A 19,327-nucleotide genomic window follows, 5' to 3' on the forward strand; every position below is an offset into this window, starting at 1 on the left:
AATACAACTTGAAGAGAACATGTCGTGAAAAAACATAACTGATGTCTTATTAAATCTAGTGTTTTATTAAATACATATATTGTGATTGAAATTCGTTTTAGCCCAAGTAAACCGACGTGAAACTGAAACATTCCTGGACACATACTGTAACTGCATATATACATCATACATAAATCTTCCAGATGTGTTACGAATTCAGAATATAAGACAATATACACTTACTTAAAAATAACTGTCTTTATTTCTTTATAAACAAAGGCGTAATGATATTAGTTACACTGCTGGACTGTAGTATTCAGATATGGGGATGAAAGAAACAATACCATACCTTCAGATTATAAATACCTCAACAAAGTATAAATACATCTAATTCCCTCATTCTTTTAGTCATTTCTGTAATATTTTTATGAGCATTTTTTTAGCATAATATTTCAAATTCCTGTAAACACACAACTCACTCTCACACAGACACACGCAAACAAACACATAAGATGTACATGCTGATAAAGTGATTGCTTAATGGAATAATAAACCACAGTCGTAAAAGATTCTAAAATAAACTATGGAACAGATATTTACATACATTTGATTCCATTTTGTAAGTTGAACCCACAAATAAACTTTTTCCCTATTTCAGTGCCAGGTTAATTGGCACCTAAAGTCACATACCATCATGGGTCAGACATCTACATCTAATTTTAAATAATAACTGGTTAGTCATTGGACTATCACCCATCTATTTAGACTAAAGCCCTTGCAAGAGCAATTTCCTAAAACATCTCTGATGAAGCACGTGAGATGAGATAGAAACTGGAAGCTAAAAAATGAACAAATAAGAAAATATCTACCAGATTACACCACGTTGGTTGAGTGTAATGAATAATGTCTGGTTTCCAACCCTAACCATAAACACTACATCTTACGGTCAAGCAGCAGACCAAAACAATTTCATGAAGGATGGGTTGTGTATACCCTTACTCATTCTCACTGATTAAAAATGCCCTATAATTTGGTTAAGTTTTCACAGTGTTAAAAGCCTTGAAGATATCCCTAAATATCATTAAATATCCTAATATCCTATGGGCCATTTTGTGACAACCTATGACACCAGGCTATGATTGACAGATTGGCAGTGTGAGTGACAGACAGTGAATGACAAAGCATTACTCCATCGCTATTCAATCCTAAATTCATAGGCATAATAGCACAGCTATATATTTCCCCCCAGGACGTTTCAGCATCTTTTTTTGTGTGTCACAGTGACAAGTCAGAACTCGCATAAAAATCTCTGTAGAATAAAAAACTACCTAAAACAGACAAAAACAGAAGCGTGACCTTTTCCAGCAATGAACCAAGGATAGTGGTTGGTTTTCACATGCTTCAGTGACATTCAAAACATACCATTCATACAAATAATCAGGATTTGTTGATAGTGACAATCTTCGAGAAGTCTTTTCTTTACCTTAAAAATCATTTTGGAACTACTACATCAAAATAGTGGGAGAAAAATGCAAGCTTGCCAGATAAAAAATATTGACTATGGTAGGCACTCGAATGATATAGTTTACCCAAAGGGTCATGTGATACTTATGCAGATCCCTTCAGCTGTTACAGAGTTGTGGGAGAGGGGGGGTGCTCTGTGTATTCAGCAGCTCTCATGATTCCATGTCGTCCCCAAACAATGGAGCCTCAAAACTGACCAGTTCCTCATAAGTTAACCCTGTAAAAAGACATATGGAAATGGGAGATAAATGTGATAATGGCACAGTACATAAAATATCTACAGAACACGATGTTCAACAACTACTAAACGTGTTTAGGGCTTTGTCATCTCCAAATCTCTGTAGCACCTACGTTTCCATTCCTCAATCTCAAGCTCGCGACTCTCGAAACTCTGGTCATATGGTTCGGCCTCCGGTTCATCGTCCGGGTCATGGTACTGAGCGAAGTAGGGATGAGCCAGAGCTTCGGCTGCTGTGATGCGCTTATCAGTGTCCAGAACCAGCATCTTCTCCAACAGGTCCACCGCTACAGCCAGAGCAACATTATAGGCCCAAGAAGATACATCAGGCCACTGTTACTGAGAATGATTATGACCACTGCCGCAACTCTAAAATCTTTCGCCCATATAGGGATCTGTCTTTCTCTGGCTTATTGCACGTCTGTCCTACCTTGTGGATTGGCTCCTATAAACACATCAGCAAAATTCCTCTTGGGCATTTGTGGTAAAGAGTTGATGTAATTCCTAGCCTGTGGAGAGATATGTTTTTATTAAACTCAGTTACTGCCAAAGACACCCTGCTACCCACCTAATATTAACATGATTTACTCATCCAGCCTACATGAGTGTTTTTATTATTAGACACAAGGAAACAACTGAAGTTCATTCAGGGAGCATGTGAATACGAGAATACTTACTCAGCCACTTAAGCACTGTCACTTGAATAAAAAACACGAGTGCATCAAATTAACAGTGCAGTGGAAAGATTTGGGCAGCAAATTCAGTAAATGTGCACATAGCCAGAGAAAGTAGGAGAGGGGGGAAAAAAGTTCTCATCTTATTTTTAGGTGTAGTAATGATCGAGTTACTAAAAATGTAGGCGTAAACTCCTGAAAGTTAGTGTGTTGTGCGAGGCATATTGATGCTCTGCACTGCTTTAGCAAGCAAAATGTTAGGAGCCGGTAAAGGTTGCCACTGTCACTCACATGCAGCAGGCAGGTTTCATTTGAATTTGTAGGCGAGACATAACATTTCTCGGCTGGTTGTCAGCGAACATCGTGTTCCTTTTGGTCAACTAAAGGACACTGGATTAAGGAGACTTGCCATCAATGTTGTTCACGAGGCGGCTAAGCCTAACAGCCAAGATCATTGCCAACTCCTGGATTTATAAAAAGTTCAATAAGAAAATAAATACATCTTGACATTCTTGGCTCTAGGCTAGGTCGAACTTTTGTTCCGAGAGCCCGGTCCTGTTCTGGACTACAGAAGGGTTTGTGGTGTGGGTCCTGCTCACCTCGTGGCTGGGCATCCTGCTTATTAGAGACACCGGGGGCGTTCCTGTCAGCCGCATTATCTGCTGAAGCTGGTTTATATCTACGGAGGTGCGTGTCAAGGGGGATACAGCGGTAAGGTAGAGATGGTAGCAGCTGGAACCAGTGTGGTGGCCAGCACCTTGACCTCTACGAGAGCAGCCCAATGTTTGAAGTGTGAGGTAAGAGTGAGGGAAGCGTAAGAGGGCAAGGGATGAGAGGAGAGTTAGGCAGCAGGCAGAAACAGGCAATTAAGGCTTGGAAGGGTTGGTGTGTGAGGAAGGAAGGGAAACTTCAGTTAGTGAGGAAGAAAAGGTCAGTAAGAAGTTAATAAGTAATCTCAGCACGTAACACATGAACGTCTAGGAAATGTCAATCAATAGGGGACTAAATCAGTAACTAGATTTTGCATATGCAGGCAGAGAGTACATGCATACTGAGAGCATACCAAACCAGTCTTTTCTTTGGGTTGCAAATCTAGAACACAGGACTTGGTAGTGCATATGTGAACTATGAACTCACAGACTCTGAAGAAATTTTCATCAAGAGTTCAGGCCCTGGGGTTCCGACGAGCAGCATGATAAGCTTCAATTGATCAATGTCTACCAGACCACGGTAAAGGAACAGGAACTGGACGCAGACGTGGATTTTGCAGTCAGATAACTGCCAAGTGCCGTTTGTGCTTAGATGAGAAACATGGACCCTGAGACAGTTTGCTAATGGAAAACCAGGCCGGAATTGGCCCTTCCTTAAAAAGTGGTTGGTGTGACAACAATGGCAGGCAGGCATGAAGACAAACAGCAAACGGGATCCAGCACACATTCAGCAGGAACAGAGATTTAAACATGTCCATAAACAGACGTATAGGTGTGTAGCAAGGGAAGACTGCCGCCGACGTGCTGCAACAAAGGACTTCCTTAGTGTAAAGAAATTATAAGCAGCTGTGGCATGTAGAAAAGTCTGGAAACGGTGCGTGACAAGAACAAGAACTATCACTCAATGCAGACAAACTAGAGAAGACTCTACAGCTTCATTAAAAAACATGCTAGAGGGTAAGAAAGGAGTATAAGAAGGATTAGTGGCACAAAAAGTTAGGACCAAGGACGAGACAGAAGTAAGGAAAAATACACAAGCAAAGACATGGCTCAGAGCGCACAAACGCAGTCAAACACGGACAACCATTTTCTGCTACTCAACCTGCAAAAGAAGCCGAAAGCACAACAAAAGCCGGCACGGCTATCAACTGGTGTGCTCTGGCGCCATGAGTCACCAACCACCCATGTAAATGAACACCTTCAATTATTTAGGTCAAGTCGAGGACTCATATCATGACTAATCACGACAGCGATGAAAGGATACGGTCAGTGCCAGGAAACAGAGTTCGTCCAGTAAGGAGTTCCGCCATTATGCACCCCACAGACCAGATGTCAACTGAAGAATAAGTAGGACAACAACATGAGTATCAGAACTTAAACAGAAGCTATTTCAGTGCATGACAGAAAACTTGAACTCCAAAGTAAGCTGAAGGGGAGAGTTTGTGAGCAGCCGTTGTGGTCTTCACCTGTCATGTTGTAGTGCATCCAGTTGAGCATGATCTCAGGAGCGCGGTACCAGCGCGTTGCCACGTAGCCCGTCATCTCGTCATCCGTGTGGCGCGCCAGCCCGAAGTCCAGGATCTGCCCAGGTTACGGAGAGACATCATCAGGTGATGCTGACAGGTGAACCATCCAGCCCGCTAATAAGGTGTGTGACTAACCTTGAGTTCACAGTCTTCGTTCACAGCCAGATTACTTGGTTTCAGGTCCTGGATAGTGAACAAAATTGAAAAAAACAACAGACTCTTAATTAATCTCCTAATGGTCACATCTCTATTCAAACATCAACGTATTTAGTCAGAATTCTGCTAATGTGATTTTACAAGACACCAGCGCTGACTGGTTCAAGATAAATATGCGCTTTGATTTAGGCTTTGGGTAAAAAAGCTACACAGTGTGAGTCAGTGTGAGATATAAAGTCACTGTTTATAATTTTCCTTCCCTTTCCTTTTTATTGTGTTTGCACAGGGCGAGCCCTGGCCAGGCAAGGTTGAAGCGCCGTTAAACCAACACAAGGACGCACTGTGTGTACTACAGAGCAGAATGGATGACTGCTGTCTGTCCTGACTGAATCACAGCCACATCAAACAAGGGACTTACTCTGTGAATGATGTCTGCCGAGTGGATGTACTGAGAGGGAGGGGCGGGGGGGGAGGGGGGAGAGAGGGACAGACATATAGAGAGAAAAAAAGGACAGAAAAGATTATTAGATTTAGATAAAATCATTGATTTGATCAGAAATGTATATATGAGACCAGTTCAACAGTTCCCTGTAACTGAACTGCAGGTTCTGTAATTGTGTTGTGCATCATGTCAAGATGTGCCACCTTAAGTCCCCGGAGAATTTGGTATATTAGGAACTGGACATGGTCATCTGTCAATTTCTGACACTTGACAATGTTGTTAAGGTCCGCGCCCATCAGGTGAGTCACCAGGTAGCTGAAAAACACATAGTAGAGAGACCATTTGAAAGAGACTGAGGTTATGACCTCACTTCAAAACACACCAACAAGGCATTGGAAACACACAAAAACTTGAAAATGCATCCTCTAGGTCCTTATGTCAGATAATATGATAAGTGATAGGATTTCTGTTGTGTCATGCCACCTTGACCACGATTATGAAAAGATACAGTGCCAAGAAAAGGCCTTGGGAATGGGATATGGTAGTTGTGCCAGAACATTTCTGCAGCCACCATCATCTTTTAGATTCCAACCACATCAGCTGTCCCAAAGCACAACGAGTTCCACATTTGGGAACACAAATACATGTGCGTGTGCAAAAAGCTCACAAAAAACAGCTACAAAGCTGGTGGGTGTCTGGGCATTCTTGAGGCCATCTTCAGTGAAGGTGCATACTAGCACAGAAGATGACTCATCACTGTCACAGTTTCAGACATTCAGAATGTGAACATTGGTGAGGTATATAAAACATTGGTGGGAAGAAACAAATTAGGTAAAAAATAAATAAATACAAAATAATTCTTGTCTTGCCCACCATTGCCTATCCAGGTCATTGCTGTCCCATATTACATGGTTGAGAGTCAGCTCAGGTACGCTGCTCCTATGGTCCAAGCACCCTAGGCTTTCAGTGGGCCTAGCACTGCACAAATGGAATTTCATTAGACCTAAACCCACATGTGCAACGATAAGTGGTCTTAATGGAGCTGCATCAGTGGACAATACAAATCAAATCACATGGAAGTTTATGAAGCCTCTACGGTTGTCATGTACTTCAGAAGGAAAGGGGGAGAGGGGGGGCAGTAGGGCAAGTGGTTATCAAGTCAGAGGTAGCGCCTATCTCATGACTAGACAAAGGCTCATCTACTTTTTTTTTTTTTTTTTCACGCAGTAAAGTGAATGCTTAAAAAGCGACTGCTTAAAATAGCGTCCGGTTAAGCTTGGGCTTGTACTTGCCGTCTCTGGTCAGAACGACTGATACCGAATACACATACACGAAACACTGGGCAGGGTTGAAAGAAGAAAAATAAATAAAATGTATAAATAGGGGTCCCTCATCAGTCTTGATCCACGGATACTCACAATCCCTTTCCTTGTCCTTCTCCCTCCTCTTCCTATATAAACAGGATGAGAGGTGGAGCTATGGACTCCCCCTTGTGTGTCATGCTATCATTGCTGATGGAAAGAGGGGGCATCACTATACTAATATCATGTGGTTTTCCTGGACAGAGCTGAGATCCGTTTCTAAGCTGGCACGCTCACAGAGATGGAGGAAGTGAAAACAGCTGCTCTGTTGATTGTTTTATTGAGAGCAAGAGGGCAGGTGGAGCATTTGAACGGCACTAGATCAGGATTCCGGATTCTCTCCCTCTGGGTCTGTGTGACCACGCATGACCTCCACTCTCTACAGTGTTCATCTGGGGGCAGTGGGGCAATTTGAGAGCTCAAGTGGGGAGGGGGGGGGTTGTTTCAAAACTCAAAACAGACTTAGCCTGGTGCAGAACTAATAGTACCTATCAAAGGACACTCACCAAAGGAAGATTCTTCAACTAGCCCCAGTGACAAACTGTCCCCTAACGCAGTGATTCATTATGTGAAAGAAAATGCCAGTGTTCAATCTGCAGGCCTGCCTCCAGGGGCTTTCCTAGCCTAGCATGGCATGGCAACCCTGAACAATAAGCAGCTACTGCCGTTACTGTAGTGCAGGGGTGGGGAATGTCCGGCCCGCAAAATAATTTGGTCCGCCATGGCACTGCAGGAACCATATTATTAGGTGCATTATTTGTTGGCAGCAGCACTATTTTAATATGTGGAAGAGGACCGTGGAGGCGCGCAGCATTGCGTACCAATGTACCAAAAAATTTCGCTCGGGCACTCTGCGCGCTCGCATTAAGTGTGGAATTCCTTTCTAGCAAATCAAACCCAGAATACGTTGTTGGTTTGGGCTAAGCCCTGAATGTTTACAACGTATGGCTCCGCGCCTGATTAACACTCAGATCGATAAGCAGTCTCAAAAATGGTAGCAATATAACAAATTATACGATCCCTTTCCATAATCATGATACCCCCCAAGAAATGTTCGATGCACCCCTAGTCAAAGCAGGCTGCATCCGTGCCAGCTAACATCACAAACCTCACCAAAGAGAAGCAGTTCCAGCCATCACATTAGGGGTGAGTTAATTAAATGTTTGACCAAATATAGCAGGCACATTTTTAAGTTGATAATTCTGTACGGCCCCCCAATGATTTTATAAATATCCAAATGGCCCTTGGCAGAAAAAAGGTTCCCCACCCCTGCTGTAGTGGATTATGTCAATCGAGTTTACTCACACGTCATTGAACTCCTCCAGACTTGTGGCAGGTGTAAAGACATCAAGAAGCCCGATCACCTATGACAAAGACAAGTCGCTGGACAAGTAAATAATGCACAGACTAGCGCGGGTTAGCAGCTACTGCTTGGTTTAAGCATGAGCTGTCATGCCCTATGCCCTAGGTGAAACAGTGCATCGCTGGTACAGTTGAATATTTTGTTACTTCCTGAGGCTTTTTAAAATAGGAAGATTGATTAAATGTGCGTATCTAAACGGATGTGGTGCTCGTGTGTGTGAGAAAGGAACTCACGTTCTCATGTTTCATGTGCTTCAGCAGTCGTAACTCTCTGTAAGTTCTCTTGGCGTGGATGATGGACTGGAAAGGCCGAGAAAGTTTCTTCACCGCTATCTTCATACCCGTCTTGTCATCGTACGACGAGCTGCCACAGACACAGAACAATCGGCATGTTATAGCTTTGTCTCCAGCTGCAATATAATGATGGCTTGGCTAACATTACCCCTATAACAATGAACAATATCAATCTTGGCATGTGAATGGGAATAATTTCCATGCATCAATATGTCATAAGCAGTAACTTAGTCAAGTCATCTTACTATAAATGCAGTAGTGTGTGTGTGTTTTGTGTGTCTGTGGCTCAGTTATCTCCAGAACCGTGCAATGTATGAAGTTAAAATTCGGAAGGTGTATTTCATGCTCTGGACCCAAGGACATGCAGTGTTGCGTGTGAAGTTGAGCGGTTTGCAAGAAACACATACTAAAATGTTTGCCGGCAACAGGCACTGCACTATTCCAGATTAAACTATTTTTGTCTGTCATGAATTACTTTAAAAAGTCTCACAAAAGGGCTGAGTGCGCAGTTGAAACCATATTAAGTTCTGAATTGAAGGAAAAATAGGAACATCAGCAGAAAATTTCTTCTTTCAGCAAACATACGTAGGACCTGCAGATCTACTGGTGACAGACTGAGAACTGTCTCTCTCTCTCGCTTCCTCTCCTTGTGTCTGAGCTAACCGCTGTCAGGATGGATAGATGCCTGCCAAAGTCATTACAGGAGTGCACACAGAAGCAATAGTGAGCACAAGAAATGTTGTAAGGACTCCAAATTCTGTGTCTTGGTTAGAGTAAATAAAAGAGAGCAATCAATGTTATCTGTGCGATAATAAAACAACTTTGAGATTAAATGTTCTTAAATTCCACTACAATTGAAGTTAGTGTTGGAAAGATATCATAATGGGCCATTTGAGCTAAATATATACTGTACTAATAGTCGTTATACATGCGTCAACCGGTCTTTCATTCAGTACACATTTGACCCAATTGTAATCTAACCTGCAACAGATTATCCTACTGCTTAGCAACAGTGCAGCTGTCTGCTTTGGGCTGCAAAACAAACATCTGGTGAGAAAAACAACACTGCCGAATCCAGCCATTCGGACATGTCAGATTGTCATGTCACAACATGAACTGTCAAGACTGCAGTTTGAGGCTTCACTTTCGTTTCTCTAAAGAAGTCAAAACTATTTTTGATGTAACGGTTATTAAGTGATTCTGACAGGAACAAAACAACAAAAGATAGTTTTTTTTTATGTGTAATGCAGTAAACATGCAAGAAGTAAGCATACAGTAACCTGTATGATTTCAGCCAAGCACAAAATGTACACCCATGTTATGACAACAGAAGATAATCAGAACTTCTTTTTCTGGACTGTTAAAAGTATTACTTCCTCCTCAGTATGGCTTTTGCAAAGCAAAAAGTGAGCAAGTCAACGCTACATCAAAAAAGTTCGACCAGTTATTCCTGGACTAATGCATAAGCTGGAATGACTTCCTCCTGTGGGAATTTTGCGAAACGGAACACTGCAATCTTGAAGTAAAATTACGAAATCTCTGCAACCTTTCAAACCTAGACATGAGTAATTTAAAAGGCACATCATGATCAATGTACAACCGTTTATAAATCCTGTAGTAGCTGGAGGAATGCTAGTTAATCAATGCGTTTCGAAAGTAGGCCTATTATATCTACAGTGTAATATTCATATCTCCTTTCACCATCAATGCAACTAGCTAACCAGTAAACGCAGTTTGCAGACGGGCGCATTTTCCAATTTACTTAGGCAAAGCTGCCAGTCTACAAAACTATAACTGTCAAGAATTAGATTCACGTTTTCCGATTAAACGTCCCATGCATAGTTCCAGTACTTTGCAAGTTTAAGTAACTAATCATTCATCAATCAATTTAGCCTAAGTGTTACCTGCAATCGCTTATGCTGCAAGTTCGTGGCCCTCGTCGAGGTGGCTAGCAGGCTAGTACTACTCATATAGGTCCGTAGAGCTAACCTTAGCATCGATGCAGGCCTCTCACCTAAATGAATGCGGTCGGTGCCTATAGTTTATGTACGCAGACTGGGCTACTTACCAAACCGATCCGTAGGCCCCAGAACCGACTGGGGACAGGCTCTGGTACCGTTCAGGAACCTCCCAAGTCGCCTTGTTGACCTCCTGTCTATAGAACTTGGGTCTTTCTCTTTGCGACATTCCTGCAGAACTCTCACTGAAACCAAGTTGTGACTTCTGCTTTTTCTTAGTCAAGGGTGGTTGCCTAGATTCCTGTAATTTAAGTAAATGTGCCCCCCAGTCTAGAGAAAATCGTAAAACTTCAAATACAAATTAGAACTTATCCCTGAATCGAGGATCCTTTACCAGCAAAGTGCAACCAGTTTATATTTTAGCAGTTCTGGAAAAAGTCGAGTCAATAAGCGCTCCTTGCGTGCAGCTTCTGGTATTTCGCTACCAGTGGTTCACATTAGGTCAACATGTTTTGCTTACCGGTGTTCGAAAATAGTTCGGAGCGGCAGTAGATAAATTCTGTAACGTGTAAAGAGGTTCAAATACAAAAAAAGTTTAACCAGAAACTGAAATCGGCAGTCGTGTTTTATCAAAGCTGTCGTGCAGCTAGAATATTTCACGCATGCTATTCCTCCTTGTTGTGAATTAAATATCCGAATATGCTCTAAATATCCGATCAACAGCCGGCAGTCCATGAGCACCAAAACGAATTGATACTCACATGTCGCGAGATCGGTTCCAACTCTCGAAGGGGAATTAAAATACATATCAGATTTTTGCAAAAACAACAGATTCACAATGTAGTCTACGGGCCCGTGTTCGCTGAAAGCAGTGAGTCTAAAAATGATTAACCAATGATGATCATAGGCGTAGGCTACCAGTTCATGAGCAGAAAGCTATGCTCGTTTGTTTGTTACATCCATATGCAATGAGATATTGGATGTTTCATAATTCATAAACAAATGTAACGCGATTCACGAATGTACTTCTTGATTCACAAACAAATGTAACGCGATTCACAAATGTATTTCATTATTCACAAAAAAATGTAACGCGATTCACTAATGTATTTCGTGTTTCACAAATAAATAGGTGCGTTCGACTTCATGCAGCGCCGGCGTCGCCTGCAGCCGCCTGCAGCCCGGCTGACTTGAAGCAGCCAAAGGCATTCTCAACTTCAAGGCAGCCGGCTGCAGCCGGCTGTCGGCGCCGCCAGTGCTGCATCTCTCCATTACCAGCAGGAACATCAAATCTAATCTTCCTATGAACCCAATTAACACAAAATATTGTACACTGCTAATCATCAGCTAACTAAATGGTAGGTGAATAGACAATCAAGCTTGATATGGTATAGTCATGAACTAGCACTGTTCAAAGATGTCCAACCTAAGTTCTCAATGTCAATGTCAGCAGAAAAACACGAAAGAGCAGAAACCTGCTCTCGCAATGCAGTGTTAGTCTACTAATAAAATAATTGTGATAATTTTTCAACTTTCATTTATCTTCATAGCGCCCGCTCACTAGGGATGATTTTCCATAACAAATTACGCAATGCGCCCTCTACTTTTATGAGGTGACCTGACGCTCAGGTCGTTGACCCTTTAGTGACACCATCTATATGGGTAACACAATTTTCATTATCTGGGAAATCACACCATAATCTTTTGATACATTTCCTTCTCATTTAATACACTTTCCCCTACATTCAGCCTAATAACATACTCCAAACTAACACAATGTACCATCATCAGGCTACAGTGTCTTGGTAACGGGTGAAAAATACTAGATTTGAACTGAACTTCCATTCAGGGATACGACTGCAGATGCATTGATTACAGAGAAGTTTAAAGAATTATAATAGACATTTTTGTCCAACGGTAATATCTGTAGGTTGCCACCTACACTCAGAAGCCAATGCTACTTAGAAACCCTTTTCAAATCAAACACTCTAAAAGTAAGGTTATACAATTTAATTTGATGTCTTTAATTAATTCAAATATGCCTTATGTGTTACAGTGTGTGGTGGCGTAGGACCCAAACGCAGGAGAGTAGCCAGACATTGCCTCAAACAAAGGGTTTATTCTTTTAATTGGGAAACAGACAGGGTCAGTAGCGGTCCTAGTACATATGGTGCCCTAGGCAAGATTTATCAACAGCACCCCCTCTTCATGCTGCCCTAGGCGGCTGCCTATGTCGCCTATAGGAAGGACCGGCACTGGACAGGGTACTCACGTTAACAAGGGTAAGGACAAGACAAAGACTGGACACAAAACAGGAACCTAAAATACACTGAACCAAACAAGACACAGGTGGACATGATAATACAAACAAGAACTGAAACCACTGAATGAGACACAGGTGAAGACAATGGCAGACACGGACACAGTAGGGCAGGGCAAAACCAAAAACGGGCTCACGTTTGTGGCTGTGACATTATGCCTGCCCAAAGGTGGGTGACTGTATTATCCTAGACTCCATGTACTGTTTGAACTGTACATGGGTTGTGTGTATGGGCAGTCTCAGGGTTATGTCACAGGTGTTGGCCTCTGGGCCCACCCTTGGTGCTGGGGGAGGACCAGGGGGACAGGGAGCTGCTGGTGCTGGGGGAGGACCAGGGAGATGGAGAGAGGCAGAAGAATTGAATATCCAATACAGTGCCAATACACACGTGTATAAGCCCGACATGAGGTGTGTAGCCAACCAGGGCTTGTTTAATGCTGTCATAACTTGATTCATAGGAAGATTGGATAAGAACTTCAGGAAGTGACAAGCCACGGTAATAAGGATAACAATGTATTTATTTAATAAAAAGTGCTTACAAAGAAATGGTTGGTAAATTAGAAGTGTATGGAATGGGTGTGGGATCAGTGCAAGTGTATAGTGTGTAGAGAATCATTACAAACTAAAAAGCAAACAGTGATGATGTTCCTGCTAGTAATGGAGACCCAGCTTGTTAGGGCACAGCTTATTAAGGACCAAGGCACAGGTCACAGGTGTGCCCCTGCAGCAATCACAGCTCCTCTACCTGCCTGCCATCCTGCAACAGAACCAAAGACACAGAAACAGAACACAGAGAGGAGACCCAAACAATGCACATAGAGCCAACAATCTAACATGGTTTATACCATCATCAGAACAGGCATAACCTCCCGATCACTACAAATCATTCAGGTGATGTCCTATTGACTCATACAGCAGTGAACAGTATCCCTTCTGAAGTAGAGCAATGGCTAGTGTTTGCTGACCATGGCAGTGTTTAATAGCGTTCCACTCAAGTTAAAAGCAGTAGGCCTACATCTTACACAGCAGAAAGAAAAATATGTATTTCAGGTCATCTGCAAGTCCCAGTGTGCCATTACAATCAACCCTGAGCCCAGCAGCAGCAGCTTGGGTAGGCCTGGTTGCACAGTGAAATCCAGCTGCATGGTTGCTGCCAGAAGGTGACCTGAGAAGGAGTTGGGCCTTTGGGACATCATAGATGATCTGTTAAGTATAAAGACAACAGTGTGTGAATGTGAAGGACAGCCGATGAACCTTTATTTCTGACACCTTGGCTGTGTATTTCACTTTTCTAGGTCTATACAAGGAAGATGACCGCTCAACAAATTGGCATCACAATATATTGGCACGAGAACCTATCACTTCATAACTGCTACCTCCAATCACTGTACATATGTCCTGTCACTGTACATACTGTCCTGTCACTGTACATACTGTCCTGTCACTGTAGGCTACATACGTTTGCACTGGCACCAATTACTGTTATATGTTGTTTTATATGGCATCATGGTCCTGGGGGAATAGGTTTAGTGTTTATTTTGTATTTATTTAGGAGGTTTATTATACGTTAGCTTGTCATAGGTGTACACTTGTTCTGAGTACTTATATTTCATGTTATGCCAGGTTGCTTTGCGTTGTCTTGTCCTAAGAATTTCAGTGCACAGTCTGACCCTTTGTTGGTCTGTGCATCTGACATTAAAAGACTTGAACTTGAAACTCTGTTTCGTTTTTATTATGTACAACCATATGCAATTGAAAATGACAATAAAATACACTTGACTTGAAGATTAGCCAAACAACAGTTGTATATTGCCACCAACTAAGTTTGCGCATTTGCGCACAATACTGAGGCAACGCAATAGCAGTGCAAGGGAAGTTCACAAAGCTCCAAGCCAGACAGACAGCCAGCCAACCTGATATTACTGCATTTATTTGTCTCTGCACCAATTGTTATATCATAGAGTATTGCAATTGTGACCACCAACTTCATACTAATAGCTAACTAGCTAACCAACATTGTATTTGATAGTAGCCTAGCTCGCACGAGCATCCTAAGACCTACTTTACTTACGTATTAGATGTTACAATTGTTGTCGTAATTTCCCATCGGAGATTCAAGGAAGCAGACTTTAATTTTGGAAAACCAGACGCTGATTGAGCCAAACCAGGCGTTAATTTCGTGTGGTTTGATAGACACGTCTCAAAAAAGCACGCGTTTATTTAGACGCGTGCTTTGTGACACGTTTCAATTTGAGGCGAAAAAGACGCCGACTTAGTATGGAAGTCGGCGTAATGGACGCCGTCTTTGTATGGAAGTCGGCGTAATGGACGCCGTCTTTGTATGGAAGTCGGCGTAATGGACGCCGTCTTTGCATGCAAAGTCGGCGTCAATTACGCGTGGTTGACACACGGGGGCGTCTTAATACTTGCCCACTTGGCCTTCCATAAAAGTCGGCGTCAATTACGCGTGGTTGACACACGGGGGCGTCTTAATACTTGCCCACTTGGCCTTCCATACACTAGGCCTTCCATACTTGGTAAGCCTAGGAATGTCCCTTTCCGCACGCCATATTCCGCATGCCATAAAGTCGGCGCAATGGACGCCGTCTTTGCATGCAAAGTCGGCGTTAATTACGCGTGGTTGACACACGGGGGCATCTTAATACTTGCCCACTAGGCCTTCCATACTGTTCCCCGGGCAACACACTGCAGCGGTCTATGATGCATCTGTTTTCAATCGTTAAAATAAACATTCCTCACAAATACATTTTCGTTGTAGGATTTATTATGACATTAGATTACAAGTAAACGATTTGTGGGTGAAATTATCATTACCTGTGGTTTCAAACCAGTGTAGCTCACTGCAACGCTGTAGCCTACCCGAGACACTAGTCTAGTAAGTAGCTAACAAAAACATCTCCACAGCTGTTTAGGAAGTCAAACGGCGACAGAACATGTTCGGCACTCCCCTTACCGACATCAAAAGTCTAACTACTAACCTGAACTTCATTGCCACTGAAGGATTCATAAGTCTATGTGTCTATTCCAATATTACATTACATTTACATTTCGTCATTTAGCAGACGCTCTTATCCAGAGCGACTTACAGTAAGTACAGGGACATTCCCCCGAGGCAAGTACGGTGAAGTGCCTTGCCCAAGGACACAACGTCAGTTGGCATGACCGGGAATCGAACTGGCAACCTTCGGATTACTAGCCCGATTACCTCACCGCTCAGCCACCTGACCCCAATATGTAATGATAGTATTCAATGACACAAATCTGTATTCTAGAAAGAGTGGTCTGGAGTCGCAGAGGTCCCATAATATCAGCTTTAATGCAGCAGTTGGAAATCAACAAGTACAGAGCTCTGGAGTTGTCTAAGTTTCCCTACCCGCAACAGAGTTTGGGCTGGTTCACGAAGTCCAACTGGCTATCTGTCCCTCCCCAGCATATATTTATACAGTGCAATTAAAACAGAAAGATGAAAAGAGGGTTGAGCTTGTTCTCTCGTGCATCAGGGAGTTGTTCTTGCCTCCGCGTCCCACCTGCTCGGGTGCCATCTCCACCCAGATTCAAGGTTGTTTCTGAAAATGAAAAGATAGAGACACAAAGAACAGCCTGCTTCCCACACTCAGTGTGAGACCCAATGTTTAAGCCTGAGCACACTTCTAAGTTTCATAACTTTAATAAGCACAATGCATAACTTTAATAAGCACAATATATTCTTTACCACAGCCTAAACTTTGTCAATCTGTTCATGAAAATAATTAATTTCAGCCTAAACCATACAACGGAACGTTAAATCCAATTCAACCAACGCAATAGCCACCAAGACGAACACAGCAGTAACTAGTATAGTACTGTACTGTAGTAGTACAATTTACCGGGGCAGTTTGGTCCGTGTACCTTGTGGCCATTGGTTTTTCTATTTTGCAACCCGTGTTGACAAACGCAAAATAGGGCCGTAATATCGTTTTGTCACTTTAGTAAGTCGAACACACATTTAAGTATAACGGCTTGTTTTTGGTTGTTTTGTTTTATTTTGGAATAACGGAATAACCATATAACACAAATGGTATTACGAGCCATTTACTCGTTTGTTTGATTATTCCATATCCTTTATGCTGGTATCTGCAAAAAATGAAAAATAGCCTCGTAATATCGTTTTGTCCATTTTGGATGTCAGAACCAGATTATGGGGAAAGGCTTGGTTTCCGTTTTTTTGTTTCATTTTGGAATTACGGAATATCCATATAACACAAACGGTATAACGAGCCATTTACTCATTTGTTCGATCGGCCGTATTACGCATACTGGCACAAGTGAAAAAGAGAGAGAGGGGGAGAAATGTGAAACTATTGGGGGTGTTATTACTTGCGAACACCAGAGGGCAGCAACGACTAGCTTTAAAAAAAAATGTTCCTGTGATCTGCAGGCCTACAATCTTGACGACATGGCAGCAGGTTATTTAGTAGAAGACACACACCAAACTGAAGGCACATGTTGACCGCGTTTGCTAGTTGCTACTTAGTTAATAAATCTTTGATGAACCCAAGTTTCTTTAATATATATTAAGTTTCTTTAATATATATTAGAAACATTACAAGACGGGGCTCCAGTGTGTGTTCAAACTCCACACTCCACGCCCCGACCCTCCCTCCCCCCACCTAAATTAAGCGTTCAGTTCTGTTGTACGTCTTAATGAAGTGCATTGAGGCAATCATAATAAGAAAGTTGAGGTCATGTGGGCTACCTTTGCAGTTTACATAGACACACAACTGACAGAGGCACTGTTGTGGATACTTTTTTCAAAGTTCTGATCATATTCAAAATTCAACTTCTTCAAAGTCCAAAAACAGTACGGAGCAGCAACGAGAGGGTTCCCAGGAAAATCTGATTTCCCTTTTGTCTGTGCTTCACCTTTTATATCCAACAAATTACACCCCTGAACTTTTAAAACAGATCTATTGGCCTACTACAATTGTAAATATCCTACGACTTCTGCTCCAATTGGGCCTTGATGCAATGCCATCGAATAGTTTCTGCTGTTTCTGCCACGTTTTTGGGGACTAACCAGGGACCAAACCAGTAACTTGTGCCCAGTTCCTCTATTCTGGCCTACTACATGTGTTTTCCAGCACCAGTTGCAATCAACCCTGGGTTATAGCCCTTCACCATTGCATGGTGCCATTCATTCTTCACAGGTCACACCCATCAAGTCAAAGTGAAAAGTAACTGGTCCAACTCCATGTCCAAGCCCATGGTATCTGTGGAGGAATACAGTCATCACACTTGACACACACAGACAAAAGGGAAATCAGATTTTCCTGGGAACCCTCTCGTTGCTGCTCCGTACTGTTTTTGGACTTTGAAGAAGTTGAATTTGGAATATGATCAGAACTTTGAAAAAAGTATCCACAACAGTGCCTCTGTCAGTTGTGTGTCTATGTAAACTGCAAAGGTAGCCCACATGATCTCAACTTTCTTACTATGATTGCCTCAATGCACTTCATTAAGACGTACAACAGAACTGAAAGCGTAATTTAGGTGGGGGGAGGGAGGGTTGGGGCGTGGAGTGTTACTTGCACGGGTGTGATTGATGCCGTCTGGCACTTTTGGCCTTGTTTGAACACACACTGGAGCCCCGTCTTGTAATGTTTCTAATATATATTAAAGAAACTTAATATATATTAAAGAAACTTGGGTTCATCAAAGATTTATTAACTAAGTAGCAACTAGCAAACGCGGTCAACATGTGCCTTCAGTTTGGTGTGTGTGTCTTCTACTAAAGAACCTGCTGCCATGTCGTCAAGATTGTAGGCCTGCAGATCACAGGAACATTTTTTTTAAAGCTGGTCGTTGCTGCCCTCTGGTGTTCGCAAGTAATAACACCCCCAATAGTTTCACATTTTTCCCCCTCTCTCTCTTTTTCACTTGTGCCAGTATGCATAATACGGCCGATCAAACAAATGAGTAAATGGCTCGTTATACCGTTTGTGTTATATGGATATTCCGTAATTCCAAAATGAAACAAAACAACGGAAACCAAGCCTTTCCCCATAATCTGGTTCTGACAACCAAAATGGACAAAACGATAGTACGAGGCTATTTTTCATTTTTTGCAGATACCAGCATAAAGGATATGGAATAATCAAACAAACGAGTAAATGGCTCGTAATACCATTTGTGTTATATGGTTATTCCGTTATTCCAAAATAAAACAAAACAACCAAAAACAAGCCGTTATACTTAAATGTGTGTTCGACTTACTAAAGTGACAAAACGATATTACGGCCCTATTTTGCGTTTGTCAACACGGGTTGCAAAATAGAAAAACCAATGGCCACAAGGTACACGGACCCAGTTTCTCCACACAGGGCTATATTGCATATTGCTTTGTTACTGACAATGATTGCTACCAGTTTTTATGAATGAGCGATTTTCCACTAAATAAATGTCAAGCTTATTTACGTTTTTGGGGGCATATTTTCAGTTGGCAGATGGTACTGTTTGAATCGCGATACCATCTTCTACTGCCGCCCAACGTCGTAGAATAATCTTCAAAGGGGGTTCAGGTCAATGAGATACTAAGTCATAATTATGAGATACGTAAGTCATACAAACGTTTTGGCAAATCTCGGTTTACAAAGGCGTATGCAGACCTGTCGAGGAGTAAACATTTGCTGTATATTTTATATAAAAATGCATACTTATTATTTATAAAGATTACATAGATTTAAAAGCTGCTCATTTACAACTCAAAATACGAGTGAATTGTAG

The 19,327-nt window shown here is 42.1% G+C and overlaps 1 protein-coding gene across 2 annotated transcripts; it reads right to left on the bottom strand.

Annotated features, from left to right (window-relative positions):
* Nucleotides 1–222: 222 nt before the first annotated feature.
* mapk14a (mitogen-activated protein kinase 14a) lies at nt 223–11,189 on the bottom strand. 2 transcript variants are annotated; one of them, XM_067240444.1, is made up of 12 exons: nt 10,335–11,189; nt 8,207–8,336; nt 7,916–7,974; nt 5,453–5,564; nt 5,226–5,255; nt 4,787–4,834; nt 4,592–4,706; nt 4,390–4,461; nt 3,015–3,094; nt 2,172–2,250; nt 1,855–2,028; nt 223–1,720 (listed from the first exon to the last, which is right to left on the bottom strand). In XM_067240444.1, the coding sequence occupies exons 1-12, from the start codon at nt 10,451–10,453 to the stop codon at nt 1,656–1,658; spliced, it is 1,083 nt and encodes a 360-aa protein (XP_067096545.1). In that variant the 5' UTR covers nt 10,454–11,189; the 3' UTR covers nt 223–1,655. The 2 variants fall into 2 exon arrangements, with proteins under 2 accessions (XP_067096545.1, XP_067096544.1); XM_067240443.1 differs by lacking the exon at nt 3,015–3,094 and adding an exon at nt 3,553–3,632 and having other exon boundaries at nt 10,335–11,188.
* Between the last annotated feature and the right edge of the window lie 8,138 nt (nt 11,190–19,327).

The sequence above is a fragment of the Osmerus mordax genome, chromosome 7 (assembly GCF_038355195.1).
Source record: "Osmerus mordax isolate fOsmMor3 chromosome 7, fOsmMor3.pri, whole genome shotgun sequence".
NCBI lineage: Eukaryota > Metazoa > Chordata > Actinopteri > Osmeriformes > Osmeridae > Osmerus > Osmerus mordax.